At 48.4% G+C, this 16901-nt stretch overlaps 1 protein-coding gene across 1 annotated transcript in view; it reads left to right on the top strand.

Annotated features, from left to right (window-relative positions):
- Positions 1-15226, top strand: part of GRIN3B (glutamate ionotropic receptor NMDA type subunit 3B) — a 38128-nt gene extending 22902 nt beyond the window's left edge. Inside the window, exons 4-10 of the mRNA XM_088672922.1 lie at positions 942-1703; positions 2077-2222; positions 4168-4283; positions 8248-8399; positions 10875-11039; positions 11649-11716; positions 14555-15226. Coding sequence (XP_088529048.1) covers positions 942-1703; positions 2077-2222; positions 4168-4283; positions 8248-8399; positions 10875-11039; positions 11649-11716; positions 14555-14951 — 1806 coding nt within the window. The 3' untranslated portion in view covers positions 14952-15226. The remainder of the gene's footprint in view (positions 1-941; positions 1704-2076; positions 2223-4167; positions 4284-8247; positions 8400-10874; positions 11040-11648; positions 11717-14554) is intronic.
- The last annotated feature ends 1675 nt before the right edge of the window (positions 15227-16901 follow it).

Here is a 16901-nt window from a genome sequence, read left to right as displayed (position 1 = left end):
AAAAATGGCCGCCGCCGGCTTCGAAAGTCGCTTGTACGCATGTCAGGAAGTGCACCGACGCAACTTCCGGTGTCGCTCCGCCCATCTATGGGCACAAAAAATGGCTGACACCGGAAGTCGCGTCTATGCACTTCCGGACATGCATAGATGCGACTTTTGAAGCTGGCGGCGGCCATTTTTGGTGCCCATAGAAGGGCAAATCGGAAAGAAAAAAATGGCCGCCGGCAGGAGAAAATAACGGTGAAAAACGGGAGACGAAGTAATACGGGGGACCACCGGGAAAAGGTAAGTAAAAACGGGGTTTTCCCGGGGAAAACGGGGTACTTGGCAGCTATGCCCTGCAGTGAAGAGGTTCCACTAGTTAACGGCACAGGGTCGAAAGCTGAAGGAGTAACTGAGCTTAGTGAGCAGGGGGAGGCAGTTGCAGAGAGAAGTCCAGAATCCGAGACAGAAGCTGAAGCAGGAGAGGAGGGAGGCCAGGAGGCAGAGATGGTGAAGAGTCACGGGGGGGGTCTCCCCCCTCCTCCTGCAACAAGCTCCCCTCCTGCTTGTCTCCCAGGACCAGGAGGGGCATGAAAAGTGCAGAGGAGAGGTTGGCTGCATGCAGATGCAGTCTCCAATTGCTTGGAAAAAAAACCCCTGGAGAGGAGGGGATTTAGATGGCTATGGGTGACTTTCAGTCTTGGCAATTGATCCATGGGGCAAGACCTAGTGGGAGTGAACTGCTGTGCTCATCAGGCCTGACACTCCGGCAAATCTGTGCAGATTGTGTTTTTGCTGGTAAAGAGTTAACTCCAACTTGCACAGTGTGATTTATTGCTGGCTGGCTCCTGACATCTAGGAGAGAGAGAGAGAGAGAGAGAGAGAGAGAGAGAGAGAGAGAGAGAGAGAGAGAGAGAGAGAGAGAGAGAGAGAGAGAGACTAATCTGTGGTTTATGCAGGTGGATGAAGAAGGCAACTGTCCTGCTGGCCAGCTGTGCCTGGACCCCCGAACCAACGACTCTGCCATGCTGGACACCCTCTTTGACGAGCTCAACTCCGAGAACGGCTCGGTCCCCGCCGAGTACCGGAAATGCTGCTACGGCTACTGCATTGACCTCCTGGAGAAGTTGGCCGAGGACCTCCCCTTTGACTTTGACCTCTACATCGTGGGGGACGGGAAGTACGGGGCCTGGAAGAACGGCCGCTGGACAGGGCTGGTGGGGGACCTCCTGAGTGGGACGGCCCACATGGCAGTGACGTCCTTTAGCATCAACTCGGCCCGCAGCCAAGTGATTGACTTCACCAGCCCCTTCTTCTCCACCAGCCTGGGCATCCTGGTGAGGATCCGGGACACGGCGTCTCCCATCGGGGCCTTCATGTGGCCGCTGCATTGGACGATGTGGGTGGGCATCTTTGTGGCTCTCCACTTGACCGCCCTGTTCCTCACCCTCTACGAGTGGAAGAGCCCCTACGGGATGACCCCCCACGGGCGCAACCGCATGAAGATCTTCTCCTACTCCTCGGCGCTCAACCTCTGCTACGCCATCCTCTTTGGGCGAACCGTCTCCAGCAAGACTCCCAAGTGTTGGACCGGGCGCTTCCTGATGAACCTCTGGGCCATCTTCTGCCTCTTGGTCCTTTCCAGCTACACCGCCAACCTGGCCGCCGTGATGGTGGGAGAGAAGACCTTCGAGGAGCTGTCTGGGATTCACGACCCCAAGGTCAGTGCAGGGTTTGGCAACCTCTGAGTGCTGCCATCTGCTGGCCTTTCACGGCACTGCCTGCTGCACAGCGCCACCTAGTGGCCCTTTCACGGCACTGCCTGCTGCATAGCTCCACCTAATGGCTCTTGCACGGCACAACATCACCTGCACAGCGCCACCTACTGGCCCTTGCCGTTTATACAACTAATGTCGCAGTCCAGCTGTTGTTGCTCCCAGACCACAACCTCAGATTTTGGGAGGGACCCCAAGGGTCATCTAGCCCAACCCCGTGCAATACAGGAATCTCAAATTAAGATTTTAAGTTTGCTTGCTTCTATTACGTAAAAACAAACAAACCCACCATGTGGTCCCTGTTTTGCTTTTTGGGCAGCTGCACCATCCGTCACAAGGATTCCGATTTGGGACTGTCTGGGAGAGCAGCGCGGAGGAATATATCAAGAAGAGTTTCCCAGACATGCATGAATACATGCGGCGGCTGAGTGTCCCTACGACCCCTGCGGGCATCAAAATGCTCAAGTGAGTTGGGGGTGGAGTAGGTGGGAAAACTCGGTTCAGTTTGCATTTGAAGGGAGACCGACCAAATCAGCACTCTCCCCCCCCAAAAAAGAAATATGGAAGCCGAAACAAACCCATCTTTTGAAATTGTGCTTCCAGTACAGCCAGGAGAGGTACCGTTGGAAAGGTAAGATAGATACATGAGCGTAGCCCCCCTTCTGTAATCAAGTACATAAATAAAAATACTTAACTAAAAGCAGAAATTGTAGAAGGGCTTTGAGAGGTTTTTCTGAGCACTTGGGGTCAAAAGAAAGTAATTTGAAACCACGGTTGTGGACACATTTCATTCCGAATCTGCTAGACAAAGCCAGATAAAGAATAATGAGTTGGGTGTCCTTCCTGCCCCCCCCCATGACATCCTGGCTACACCCATGGATAGATAGATAGATAGATAGATAGATAGATAGATAGATGATAGATAGATAGATAGATAGATAGATAGATAGATAGATAGATAGATGATAGATAGAGTGTATGGGGTGTTAGGGGAGGGGTAATAATGGGCCGCGGGTGGCGCTGTGGTCTAAACCACAGAGCCTCTTGGGCTTGCCGATCAGAAGGTCGGCGGTTCGAATCCTCACGACAAGGTGAGCTCCCGTTGTTCAGTCCCAGCTCCTGCCAACCTAGAAGTTCGAAAGCACATCAAAGTGCAAGTAGATAAAGGTACCACTCCGGGGGGGGGGGAGGTAAATGGCGTTTCCATGCGCTGCTCTGGTTTCGTCAGAAGCAGCTCAGTCATGCTGGCCACATGATTGGGAAAAACTGTCTGCAGACAAAATGTCGGCTCCCTCGGTCTGTAAAGCGAGATGAGCGCCGCAACCCCAGAGTCGTTCGCAACTGGACTTAACTGTCAGGGGTCCTTTACCTTTTAATAATAATAATAATAATAATAATAATAATAATAATAATAATAAGACAAGACCAAGTGTGGGTCCAGGACTCAAGAAGGCGGCCATCTACTGATGCCAGGCAGGTGCCTTTGCTGTCCTCTTTTCGGCGCCTGCTAAAAACATGCCTGTTTAAAGAGGACTTTCTGCACATGCTGTGGAGGGAAGTGAGGGGCAGGTGGGGCTTGTCCACCTGGGAAGGGAGCCCATCTAGGAGAAGGAAAACTCTGACCCTACACTTCCACTGCCTTGCGGGATATCTTCAGAAGAACAGGCTCAGCAGTAAACCCTCCACAAATCTGGAGCGGAGTCCCTAAGGCGGTTGGACGGTGCCTTGTTTGCCTCCTTCCGGCAACTCTTGCAGCCAAGCAGTAGGCCAACATCTTGCTCTGCTTTCCTTCGAACCCCATCAGGAAGGCCGAGAGTGGGGTCTTGTCGCCTGGGCAGCCCAGGACTGCCAGACACACTGCCCAGGTTTGCACCCCAGGCAGGTCACTGCAGCAGTTTGACTTCACACCTGGAGGCGCAGTCCCTTGTCTCTCAAGACTGATGGATGCCAACCATATATACTACTGTTTGTGTATCTGCTCTTTGCAATACATTAGACCTGAGCTATGCAACAACTCAGGTTTAGCAAAGGTCATGGCTTGCTGACCTGCCAAAGTTCTGCAGCGAAAGAATGGCTGCTTTGGTGAAGCTGGAGCAACAGAGGCCATGGTTTGGCTCAGCGCCGTTTGCCATCCTTTGTTTGGTGCTTGGCTCAGTTCTCCAAGGAGCTGGAAGCATAGAATTGTAAAGATGGAAGGGACCCCAAGGGTCATATAGACCAACCCCCTGAAATGGAGGTCAGTTGATCTGCAACAGAACTGGTTCAAGGGCAATTCAGACTGGGCAATTCATACCTCAAATTTATGGCAAGACCTTATTGCAAGACCTTAGACTGGAGCTGCTCAGCGCTTCAGGCTTAGCTCTGTCTACCTGTTTTAATTAACTCAGGATTTTGGGTCTCTCCTCATCAGGACCAACCCTCCGAAGCTGAATGCCTTCATCATGGACAAATCTCTGCTCGATTACGAGGTGTCCATCGACTCCGACTGCAAGCTCCTCACCGTCGGGAAGCCCTTTGCGATCGAAGGTTTGGGGGGAAATGTCAAAGGACTTTATTTCATGGCTCCCCGAGCCCTGCTCATTTAGCGAGGAATCGTAGCGGAAGGGTTTTGAGATAGAGAGGAGAGGGGGGTGGAAGAGGGGGCGATCGCAGTCCCAATCTTGCTGTAATGAAACTGGGTCACCTCAATCAATCTTTTAAGTGGGGCTGTTAAATATTAAAGTGCGGAAGATGAGAGATGCCTCTCCGGGGGTCAACTGTTTTCCTGGGGGGGGGGGAGGCGGGAAAATGCAGCGGCACAGTTGGTCCTTCGGAGACTGTGGACTTCACAGTCTCACCCCCCCACACACAAGCTATCCTTTAGGGGAAAGGTCCCCCCTTGAGGGCCATGTGCTCTTCTGAGTGACCTTCTGGGGGAAGCATGCCCTATCGGGAATGTGGCGTTAAGTTTGAAAAAAGGTTCGTAACAACATTAGGAGAGCCCGCAGGCTCAGACCAATGGTTTGTCTACTCCAGCATTATGGGAAACGGAGAAGCAAGACTGTGGAGACGCATAGAATCATAAAATGGTAGAGTTGGAAGGGACCCCCAGGGGTCCTCTAGTCCACCCCCCTGCAATACAGGAATCTCAGCTAACGCATCCCCAACAGGTGGTCACCCAACCTCTGCTTAAAAGCCTCCAGTGAAGGGGATCCCCTCAAACTTTCCCACTCCGTGGTGCTGTGAGTTGAACTGAACCTTAATAGGTTCTAGAGTAGGTTGCCTCTATGTCTGCGAATTTCAAGGAGTCTTCTCTGAGTAGAACTCACATTCGGTTTTGGTTTTTTGTGTTTGAGTGGAGTGTTTGTGCTTAGCACCTCTTTGTGCCTAGCATTTGGGGGGTTCTACTGAGCCATTCCCTGCTCCTCCATGAAAATATGTTTTATTTTTTATTTCTTACTTCCTCTCCACTCCTTCCCACACTCTAATTATCTGTTTTCCCATCCCTCTACCCCAGGGGTCTGCAGGGGGTGGCCTTACAAACTTTGCTGCGACTCCTCTTTGGGTTTATGGGGTGCGGAGGTGGCGGAGGGGTGGGGGTGCAGAGCACCCAATACCCTCTAACGCTTTTGCTTCTTCTTGACATCCCTAATTATTTCCAGGCCGCCCTCACTGGAGCATCATCTGAAATGCTTTTTGATCTCCCCGTTTCTCATTAGCTCTTCGGCAAACTGGGGAGCCGAGCGGAATACAAATGAACCCATTATTTCTCTCCCCCCCCCCCCGGCACCACACTTGCTTCCCACTCCCCAATAATTGATCCAGTCTCATCTGCCAGATTTATATTTTTTGGGAGAGGAGGGGGGTTTTTTTGCCGGGGAGGGGCGGGGAGAGGAGATTCTTTATTTCATTTTATAACATATATCAAACAGAGAGAACAGGTGAAAATTGAAAGATAAAAACAATAGAATAGAGTGTAGTTGCAGAGGGGTTCAAATATCAAAATCTAAGTTGAGAATATAAATGTTATCAGATTATCTATTCGCAAGGTTCGTGATGTGGGCTGCCGTGAAAATGATGCTTTCTATGGGATAAAAAGGAGTGCCAAATTGCATTAAAAGCGCCAGGAGGTTCCAGCCCTTGTCAAAATCTCAAATTATGCATAATTTTCTCCCTATTCCATAGTGAGTGGTACCAAGTGGCCTGTGTAAGATTTGAGAGGTGTTTTCCATTGAGCGGCAACGACTGTCAAGAGGAGACTGATTGTTTTGATGATATATCTACATTGGTATCGCCCAAAATATTCTGTGACTTTTGAACAGCAAACAAGAGCTTCTTTAGTAATGTTTAGTGTTTCTGCCAAGATTAAACTCCAGAAATCTTTTGTACATTCCACCCTAAATGAGAGTTGACTCCAAGGTGAAGTGATTGACAGGTCAAAGAATCTCCCCCTCCCTGAAGAAACCAAAGCTGCAATTCTTCTTCCCCAACTGTAGACTGTTTATAACATTAGTGCCTCATTTTGAATATGAATGATCTGTAGAAAGAACTGAAAGCAGAGACGCTGTATGTACTTTTGCAACCCCCCAAAAAACTTTAAATAAAAACATTCCTGCTTGGCAGGGGGTTGGACTGGATGGCCATTGTGGTCTCTTCCAACTCTATGATTCTATGATTCTTATTAAAGATTTCCTTGGCTTACCTAAGTGCATACAGTGTCTCCGCTTTCAGTTCATAGAGTTCTTTCTACAGATCAGTTACATGAAAGGTGCAAAGTTGCATCAGCAACAATAGGAAGGTTGAGTAGATTTGTTTTGTCCATATCGACTTATTTATCCACCCACCCACCAGGATATGGTGAATAAAACTGCCAGTAGCGTAACGCCATTTATATCCATCTGCGGTCAGACTACACTTGTAGAATCATAGAATGGTAGAGTTGGAAGGGGATCCCCCAGGGTCATCTAGTCCAACCCCCTGCAATGCAGGAATCCTGCCCACAACTGTTGCTGGTGGGGCTCTAACCACCAACCTCCTGGTTAACAGCCAAATGCTTAGGTTCCTGTGTCCAGTTTTGGTCACCTCGCCTCAAAAATAGGGATAGAATAAGTTCAGAAAAGGCCACCCGAGTTTTTCAGTTCAGGGAAAAGAGGAGTGAGAGATGTCACGAGGGAAGTTTATAAAATGATGCGTGGCATGGAGAAAGTGGATGGGGGAAGTTTTTAATGTTTGACATTTTATTAAGCTTTTATATGTGCTGGAAGCCATCCAGAGTGGCTGGGGGAACTCAGCCAGATGGGCGGGATATAAATAAAATTATTATTATTATTATTATTATTATTATTATTATTATTATTATTCCTCCCTCTCCTGAAACGCTACAGCTTGTGCACATTCAATGAAGCTGAATGTTGGGGTATTCAGGACGGATGAAAGAAATGACTTTTTTCACACCGTTAAACTATGGAACTCACGGCCTCAAGAAGCCACCAACTTGGATGGCTTTAAAAGAGGATGAGACAAATTCACAGAGGACGTCTACTAGCTAGGATGGCTCTGCTCTGGCTCCGTGGTTGGAGGTGGCAATGCATCTGAATGCTAGTTGCTGGAGAAGATAATTACTCCTTTTGGGGGGGGGACGACTTGCCTTCAGGTTTCCTTTGGGGGCATCTGGTTGGCCACTGGGAGAAGAGGAGCCGGACTAGATGGGCCACTGGCCTAATCTGGCAGCCAGGCTTTGAAAATATTTTAATGGAACCTCCATGTCCAGAGGCAGTCTATCTGGATCCTTAGGTTCTAAGGGGAACTTGGCCACGGTGAGAGCAGGATGCTGGAGCAAAGGGGCCACTGGCCTGATCTAGCAGCCAGGCGCTCCTTGTTTTATGTTCCAATATCTGACTGATATTAGAATCATAGAATCATAGAGTTGGAAGAGACCACAAGGGCCATCCAGTCCAACCCCCTGCCAAGCAGGAAACACCATCAAAGCATTCCTGACAGATGGCTGTCAAGCCTCTGCTTAAAGACCTCCAAAGAAGGAGACTCCACCACACTCCTTGGTAGCAAATTCCACTGCCAAACAGCTCTTACTGCCAGGAAGTTCTTCCTAATGTTTAGGTGGAATCTTCTTTCTTGTAGTTTGAATCCATTGCTCCGTGTCCGCTTCTCTGGAGCAGCAGAAAACAATCTTTCACCCTCCTCTATATGACATCCTTTTATATATTTGAACATGGCTATCATATCAACCTTCTCTTCTCCAGGCTAAACATACCCAGTTCCCTAAGCCATTCCTCATAAGGCATTGTTTCCAGGCCTTTGACCATTTTGGTTGCCCTCTTCTGGGCACGTTCCAGGGCACCATTGGAGGACGGGAAGGCACTCTGCGCATCCTCAAACCCGAGATTGGTGTTCCTCCAGCAACACCCTTCCTTTATTTATTTATTTATTTATTTATTTATTTATTTATTTTGCATCGACCCACCACAATATATGTGCTTGTGCCACCTTCCAGGCTACGGGATCGGCCTTCCTCAGAACTCGCCCCTGACCTCCAACATCTCGGAGTTCATCAGCCGCTATAAATCGTCCGGCTTCATGGACCTCCTCCACGACAAATGGTACAAGATGGTCCCCTGTGGAAAGCGGGTCTTCGCCGTCACCGAGGTACGGGGTGGGCTGGGAAAAGGGTGGGTTGTGGAGCACGCAATTAAAGAACAATCATGCGTTGTTACAAAAGTTGGTTGCCAGCCCCCACTCTCTGGGGGTTCCAGGCACTCACCCAGGGTCTGTGGTCCTTTGGAGAATTGAGAATCATAGAACTGTTGAGTTGGAAGGGACCCAAGGGTCATCTAGTCCAACCCCCTGCAATGCAGGAAGGGTCAAGCATCCATGACAGATGACCACCCAACCTCTGCTTAAAAATCTTCAAGGAAGGAAGACCGTTCCACTGTCGAATGCCTCTTACAGAAAGTTCTTCCTGAAGTTTAGTCGGAATCTCATTTCTTGTCACTTGAAGCCATGGGTTCAAATCCTACCCTCCAGAGCAGGAAAAAGCAAGCTGGCTCCTTCTTTCATGTGTCAGCCCTTGAGCTATTTGAAGATGTCTACAGGGCCGGCTCTAGGTAGACCCCCGGTGGCGCAGGGCACCACGGTGCCGGCCCGCCAGGAGGGCGTCGCGAGCTGCAGCCGCCTGCTGGCCGGCCGGTCCGCCGCGCAGCTGCGCCTGTGGCAGCCGCGCTGCGCCCACCCGCCCACCGCGCTGGGAAACGGGGCGGGCGGGCGCCGGAGAGATCGCGCTGTGCCTGCCCGCCCGCCCACCGCGCTGGGAAACATGGCGGGAGGGCGCCGGAGAGATCCGGCGCACCACGGCGCCAGGGGCGCTTAAGACGGCCCTGGATGTCTATGATCATATCTCCTCTCAGTCTCCTCTTTCCCAGGCTAAACACGCCCAGCTCCTTCAACCGCTCCTCATAAGAAACAATACAGGGCCAGTGAGAGCCATTGGCGATGCAAGAGAAGTGTGGACAGAGACTGGGGTGTTTGGAGCTTGCCAGAGGAACCGGGTGCAAGGTGTCTGGGAAAGAGAGCTTTTAGCAAGGTGTTCTGGGAAGGAGGAGGAAGAAGAAAGCTGGAATCCATCTTGGGCAGGCTGGCTGTAGGCTGGCTGGGAGAGATGCCTTGGACTCCAGGGCTGCACAAGCCCCTCTTGAAATGACCATGCTGTAAGATCGGGAATCCCTCCATGCAGACTGAAGGTTTAAAGCTATGATGGTCTCTGCCATGTCTCAATTCCCCAAAGGACCCCAGACCCTGGGTGAGTGCCTGGAGTCTTGCAGAGAGAGGCGTTGGCACCTGACTTTTGTAACAATAATATATTATAATAATATCTCTCAAAATATGCTGTTGCCTGCTCTTCAAGCTGCTGGCTTGTGCTGTTTTCCAGTGAATGGCTATTGGCTTTCAGTCTGAGGGCCACATTTCTCTCTAGGCAACCTCTTGAGGGCCGGGTCGATCTAGATGCACCCGTGGTCTGACTTGGTATATTTTCCGCAAATGCAGAAATACTCAGGGGGACTCAGAAAAAGAAAAAGAAAAACACAACCCAAAAATTCGGGAGCCTATGCCTTATCAGCGACCATGTGATCAGAGCCAGTGTGGTGTAGTGGTTAGAGCAGAGTTTCCCAAACTTGGGTCTCCAGCTGTTTTTGGACTACAATTCCCATCATCCCTGACCACGGGTCCTGCTAGCTAGGGATGATGGGAGTTGTAGTCCAAAAAAAGCTGGAGACCCAAGTTTGGGAAACCCTGGGTTAGAGTATCAGACTAGGACCTGGGTTCAAATCCCCGCTTGGCAGTGAATAATAATAATAATAATAATAATAATAATAATAATAATAATAATAATATTTAATTTATACCCCGCCCTCCCCAGTCAAAACCAGGCTCAGGGCGGCTAACACCAATAAAATTACAATAAGACATAAAAGAAAAGAAAACAATAAATTACAATACAGATTAAAATACAATATTAAAATTTAAAATGCAGCCTCATTTTAAGTAGTCCATAAATCCAAACCATGAGGGAGGAAAACACAGGGGTCAGACTGAATCCAACCCAAAGGCCAGGCGGAACAGCTCTGTCTTTCAGGCCCTGCAGAAAGATGACAAATCCCGCAAGGCCCTGGTCTCCTGTGGAAGAGCGTTCCACCAAGTTGGGGCCAATACTGAAAAGGCCCTGGCCCTAGTTGAGACCAATCTAGCCACCTTATATCTCGGGATCTCCAGAATATTGTTGTTTGTGGACCTTAAGGTCCTCTGTGGGGCACACCAGGAGAGGCAGTCCCGTAGGTACGAGGGTCCCAAGCCGCATAGGGCATTAAAGGTCAAAACCAGCACCTTAAACCAGGTCATAACCTTAAAGGTCAAAACCAGCACCTCGCAAGGGGTGGCCTTTTGGGGCCAGTCACTGCCACCAGCCTTGCCAGCCTCACAGGGTTGTTGGGGGGGATTAAATGAGGAAGGGGGAGAGCCACTTTGAGGACAAGGTGGGACATAAATAGATAATGATAATAATAGATAATGTGTGGGCTCCGAGCTGTGCTCATTCTGTGCCTCTCTCTTCCCCCTCACCTTGCCCAGACCCTGCAGATGGGCATCTATCACTTTTCGGGGCTCTTTGTCCTACTATGCATCGGTCTCTGTGGCTCTCTGCTGACTTCCCTCGGAGAGCACATTTTCTACCGCCTCATCTTGCCTCGCATCAAACGCAAGAAGAAGTTCAACTACTGGCTCCACACCAGCCAGGTAAGAGATCGCATCCCAAACTTGCCAAAGCACACACTGACCTTGCAGGGCGGTGATCTGCAGGCAGCAGCCTCCTCTTCTGTTCCCCTCTCTTAAGCATGGGGTGGAAGGTGGCTGGTTCATTCCTGGCTGGTTCATTCATTCTTCATTGCAAAGAAGAGAATTCCTGCCCGCCAGAGACCAACCAGCTCCTTGCGTCTCAAAAGAACCAGCTCCCAAGCTTGCGTCGTTGATAGGATTCGCAGCTTAAGTTCAAATAAGGGAAGGCCACTTCGCAGGGGCGGCATTGCAAGGTGTTTCTGGTTTTAGCAAGCGGGTTGGGATGGATGACCTCCCGGGGTACCATCCAACTCTATGGTTCTGCTGCATGCTGATTGAACCACTTTCCTGCTTTCTGAACTGCTTACATTGCAAAGCGTTTAACTGTGAAAACTTGAGGATTCCCAAGAAAATCAGTTTTCATCTTGTTTCTGAGTATCATTGAGAGCTGCACGCACCTCACATGCTCAGAGACACTGTTGTTGTTGTTGTTTTGCCAATTTAGATGTTATCTAGTCAATCTTGAGGCCCCACCATTGCTTTCTTAATTTGTTTTTTAATATATATCAGAAAATCCACCGGGCGCTGAACATGGGTTTGGAGGAGCAGAGGAACAAAAAGCTGAATTTGGAGAAAAGGTAAATAACTTTGTTGCTTCATCTCGGGATAAATTTGGCAGCTGGAAAGAATTTGGCTTCCATCATCCAGGTTTAATCAGCTGCTAAGGAGGAGTTTATGCCATTGGGCTTTTCTTCCTATATACATAAAAATGTAAGGCTGTCGTCACACTGTCGTCTTTTTAAAACGATGCAGGACTTTCTCAGGGGGGTATTAAGAAAGATGGAAGTGTAGCGATGGAGGCAGGGGGGGGCTGTTGTTGTAGGAGAGGTGCCCAGTATAAACTAGCATATGCAAATGCCATGCAAATTAGCACAGGGAAACGTTATGCAACACAGCGCAGGGAAACGTTATGCAGCTTAGCATTGGCAAATGTCATGCAAACGTCCCCCAAATTAGCAAGGGCAAATGTGCAAACCAGCACAAGCAAATGTAAATTAGCATAGGCAAATCTTATGCAAATTTCCTTTGGGAGCCTGTGACCAAGCTCTTTAACTACCCAGCAATGCCCCCACAATTGGACATGAAGCTCACTGGGTGACTAGGGGGCCAATTACTGCTTCTCAGCCTTCCCTACCTCACAGGGTTGTTGTGCTTTTTCCTCTCTCTTTTTGTCCAAACTAAGACTTTGATATAAACACAATAAGGAGAAGGGGGGGGAGAGAAAGGGAGAGAGAGAGAGAGAGAGAGAGAGAGAGAGAGAGAGAGAGAGAGAGAGAGAGAGAGAGAGAGAGAGAGAGAGAAGAGGTTTAAAGAGAGAGAAATAAAATTCAGAAAGTAAGGGACTTCCGATGCTTCAACTATCCGCTACAAATATAAACAATATTCACTTTGTCCAATACCGGTATAACACGCAACAAAGCTACTTTCTATAAGCAAACATGATCTTCAGTCCTTGAATCCTAATGTCATTATTTCATTTTAAATAAATAAAAAGTCTTTGAGAGGTTTCCAATCTTTAACAAATGTTAACAATGACTTTTCTCTGATTAAATATGTCCATTTGCCATCTTAGCTCATTCCATATGTTTTAACAGCCATTCTTCCATCGTTGGACATGATTTGTCCTTCCACATTAGCACATGTAAAAGTCTCACAGCCATGAACATATCTTGCAACAAAGTTCCTTAATCCTTTTCTAAATGTATACCCATAAGTCCCAGCATGAAGAGGTCTGGCTTCAGCTGAAAATCAATCTTCAAAATTCTCTTAATCTGGGTTCGAGCCCAAGTTGGGCATGCTTCCTGCATTGCAGGGGGTTGGTCTAGATGACCATTGTAGCCCCTGGTGGTTCCCTCCCTGCGAGAAGTGAAGTTACAGGGAACCAGGCAGAGGGCCTTCACCCGCCCTGTGGAACGCCTTCCTGTCAAGGAAATAAACCACTATCTGACTTTTAGAAGACATCTGAAGGCAGCCCTGTATTGGGAAGTTTTTTAATGTTGACATTTTATTATGTTTTTATATGTGCTGGGGCATAAATAATAAATTTCTTCTTATTATTATTATTCCAACTCTACAGTTCTATGCTTCTGTTATATGTTCCCACCGTGCCATCCGTATTAGAGATGTAAAATTTCCGGAAATTTTGAAGCTCAGAAAGAAACCTGGCTTTTTTTCCAGAAAAAAATGGAAATTTTCGGAAAAATGAAAAAAAAATGCTACATTAGCACTTCTTTTTTCTTTTCCAGATTGAAAGTCATTTTGTTACTTTAGAAACATAAAATATAACCATGGACAATTTTAATGGGCATAAATTTATCACAACTAGCATATTAAAAATATAGTGTATCCAAACAGGAACTGAAATTTAACTTATCATTTATCATTGTTTGCAACACGCTTACTCCACCTCCCATGTTTTGCCCATGAGACCTTATGTGTGTGGTCTGTTAACCACTTTAGCTACTACTATATGCTTAAATTAGTTTATTTCACTTTTTAAAGGCTGTTTTACATCATTTAATGTTTAAAATATTTTCATTTCTTTTTTTCTTTCATAACACTTCTCTGATTGCCACAACAATACATATACTTTCAGGCCCTTTTTGTTGCTCTATATTTTCTTCCACTGCTTTGAGGCCTAGTGAAGAAGAACAGAACCAATGCATACCACACGCATGCAAAAACAAAACTGAAACCTTTTTCTTTTCTGGTGACAACAGCACCTCCTAAAGGAAGAAATGTATCTTGTTCTTGCATTGGAGGGTTCAGTTTGTAACCTAGGACTTGCTTGTCCTCACAGAAATTAGAATAATCTGATACCATACATAGTTTTAAAAAATATTTATAAAATATTTGAACCCCTTATCTTAAAATATTTTATTTATCATGTTAAAATAAAACATTCCATAATCTATTCTTTATCCCCCCCCCAATTTTCCCAATTTTTCAGAAAAAAACCAAAAAGGCTTCGGGGGACGGGACGGGTTCCCCCCCCCTGAATTTTCCTGGTTTTTTCCTGGGCCTTCACATCTCTAATCCGTATACAGGGTTGTTGTGTTGAGGATGATCTGCCTTGAGCTCCTGGGAGGAAAAAGTGGGGTATGAAGATTCCACCTAAACATTAGGAAGAACTTCCTGACAGTAAGAGCTGTTCGACAGTGGAATTTGCTGCCAAGGTGTGTGGTGGAGTCTCCTTCTTTGGAGGTCTTTAAGCAGAAGCTTGACAGCCATATGTCAAGAATGCTTTGATGGTGTTTCCTGCTTGGCAGGGGGTTGGACTGGATGGCCCTTGTGGTCTCTTCCAACTCTATGATTCTATGAATGAATGAATGAATGAATGAATGAATGAATGAATGAATGAATGAATAAAGCCAATTCTCTCTCTTTTCTCCTCTCCTCTCCACCTGCCTCCAAAGGTGCAACATCCAAAAGAGCCAAGAGGAACCAGAGGTCCCTCCGCCACCGCCCTCCAACCAGCCAGGTTGGAACAACCTCCGCCGGGCAGCCGTGAAGAAGGAGGACAAACGCGTCCACTTCAACATCGAGAACGCCCCGGACGAGGCTTCGGATGATGAGCGAGAGGCCCCCGTCTGGCACTGCATGAACGGCCAGGATCCGCAGCAGGGCAGCAAGGAGGCCAAAGAGAAGGAGCTGAAGGAGCTGGAGAGCAAAATTGAGGACATGCGCGAGCAGCTGCGGGCTGCCCTGGTGCGCAAGAGTGAGCTGATGGTGGCACTGGGGCCACCACCCAAGGCGCCCCGCCTGCCCCCTGCCCTCAAGGCCTTGATCAAGGAGAGCAACGAGGACAGGTGATGTCCAAGGGCAGGGGCCGCCTCCTGCCGGCTGGCTGTGCGGGGCGGCTCCAGCCAGTTGTGGAGACAGACAGCGACAGCAACCGAGCGCTCGGGCTCTGGAACACTTTCGCAAAGACTCTTGCGCTCGAGCGCTGCTGGGATACAGCTTGGGGTGGCCAGCCGTGGGCGCAGGAGAAAGGTTTGCTCCTGACTCTGCTATGTTTCCCGGAGTCGTTTTGCAAGAGGGGGGCTGCGGCAGGTGGGGCGCTGAGCCTGCACTTTGCATGCAGACGATTCCAGGATCAATCCGCGGCAATGCCAGCTTTTGGTTTTTTTAAAGATCTCAATCAAGTAGCAAGCGAGTCCCAGGAGAGAGCCGTTATATATATACAGTGGTACCTCGGTTTACAAACACAATTGGTTCCGGAAGTCACAATTGATTGCTAAATTTGAAATGTTGTTGAATTGTTTATTTAAAATTTTAAAATATTTAAATCTGTTGTTGGGATGGCACCAGTAAGGAATTTGGCTTTACAGTGGTACCTTGGTTTAAGTACACAATTGGTTCCGGAAGTCTGTACTTAACCTGAAGCGAACTTTCCCATTGAAAGTAATGGAAAGTGGATTAATTCGTTCCAGACGGTCCATGGAGTACTTAAACTAAAGCGTACTTAACCTGAAGTGAACTTTCCCATTGAAAGTAATGGAAAGAGGATTAATCCATTCCAGACAGGTCCGCGGAGTACTCAACCTGAAGCGTACTTAACCGGAGGTATAAGTGTAATTGGTTCCGGAAGTCCGTACTTAACCTGAAGCGTACTTAACCTGAAGCGAGCTTACCCTTTGAAAGTAATGGAAAGTGGATTAATCCATTCCAGACAGGTCCACAGAGTACTTAAACTAAAGCGTACTTAACCCGAGGTATGAGTGTAATTGGTTCCGGAAGTCTGTACTTAACCTGAAGCGTACATAACCTGAAGCGAACTTTCCCATTGAAAGTAATGGAAAGTGGATTAATCCGTTCCAGACAGTCCGTGGAGTACTTAATCTGAAAATACTCAAACCGAGGCGTACTTAAACCAAGGTATGACTGTATAAGGCTGCTTTGTCTGTACGTTCAAGCCCCGACACACTAGATCTCTACGCCGCAAGCTGGTTCTCGGTAAGTTCGCCAAGCAGCCACTGGGTGCGTAGGAGCAGGCCTGTAAGGACTTCAAGCAATCAGTTGGCACACTCTCCGGCCACCAGGTGCCGTCCCTCGCAGGATCCAGGGAAACATATATTGGAATGGCAGAACAATCAGGGAGGGGGAAATGCAGTCGGTCAGGGACAAAACACAAGAGTTTTGAAAGGAAGGCAGCCTGAGGTTCAATCCTTTCCAGTGATACCAAGGCTTGGCAGGGCCGTTGTCTTTGAGCCCCTCCATGTAGGACTCCAACTCCCAGCATTCCCAGGGCCAGCGGTCAAGGAGGAGGATGGGAGTTGGAGTCCTGCAACACCAGGAAAGCCTTGGGTGTCCTCAGCAGTAGCAAACGAGAGATGGGCGAATGTCTCTGTTCAGAAGTGGCGTTCTCTCCTGGGAGCAGGGAAGGTTGGGGCTGCTGACCATGAGGCGGGAGTGATGGGCACCAATCTGGATGGCTTCGAAACAGGACCAGACAAAGTCGCGGAGGAGGAGAGGGTGACTGAGGGCTACTAGTAAGGCTGGACAGTATACAGTACCTGGTTTCCAACATTGTGAAGGTAAAGGGGCCCCTGACCATCAGGTCCAGTTGTGTCCGACTCTGGGGTTGCGGCGCTCATCTCGCTCTATAGGCCGAGGGAGCCGGCGTTTGTCCGCAGACAGCTTCCGGGTCATGTGGCCAGCATGACAAAGCTGCTTCTGGCGAACCAGAGCAGCACACGGAAATGCCGTTTACCTTCCCGCTGGAGCAGTCTCTATTTATCTACTTGCACTTAACGTGCTTTC

The sequence above is a fragment of the Zootoca vivipara genome, chromosome 6 (assembly GCF_965207765.1).
Source record: "Zootoca vivipara chromosome 6, rZooViv2.hap1.1, whole genome shotgun sequence".
In the NCBI taxonomy this organism is placed as follows: domain Eukaryota; kingdom Metazoa; phylum Chordata; class Lepidosauria; order Squamata; family Lacertidae; genus Zootoca; species Zootoca vivipara.
This window is presented reverse-complemented; position numbering and strand designations above follow the sequence as displayed.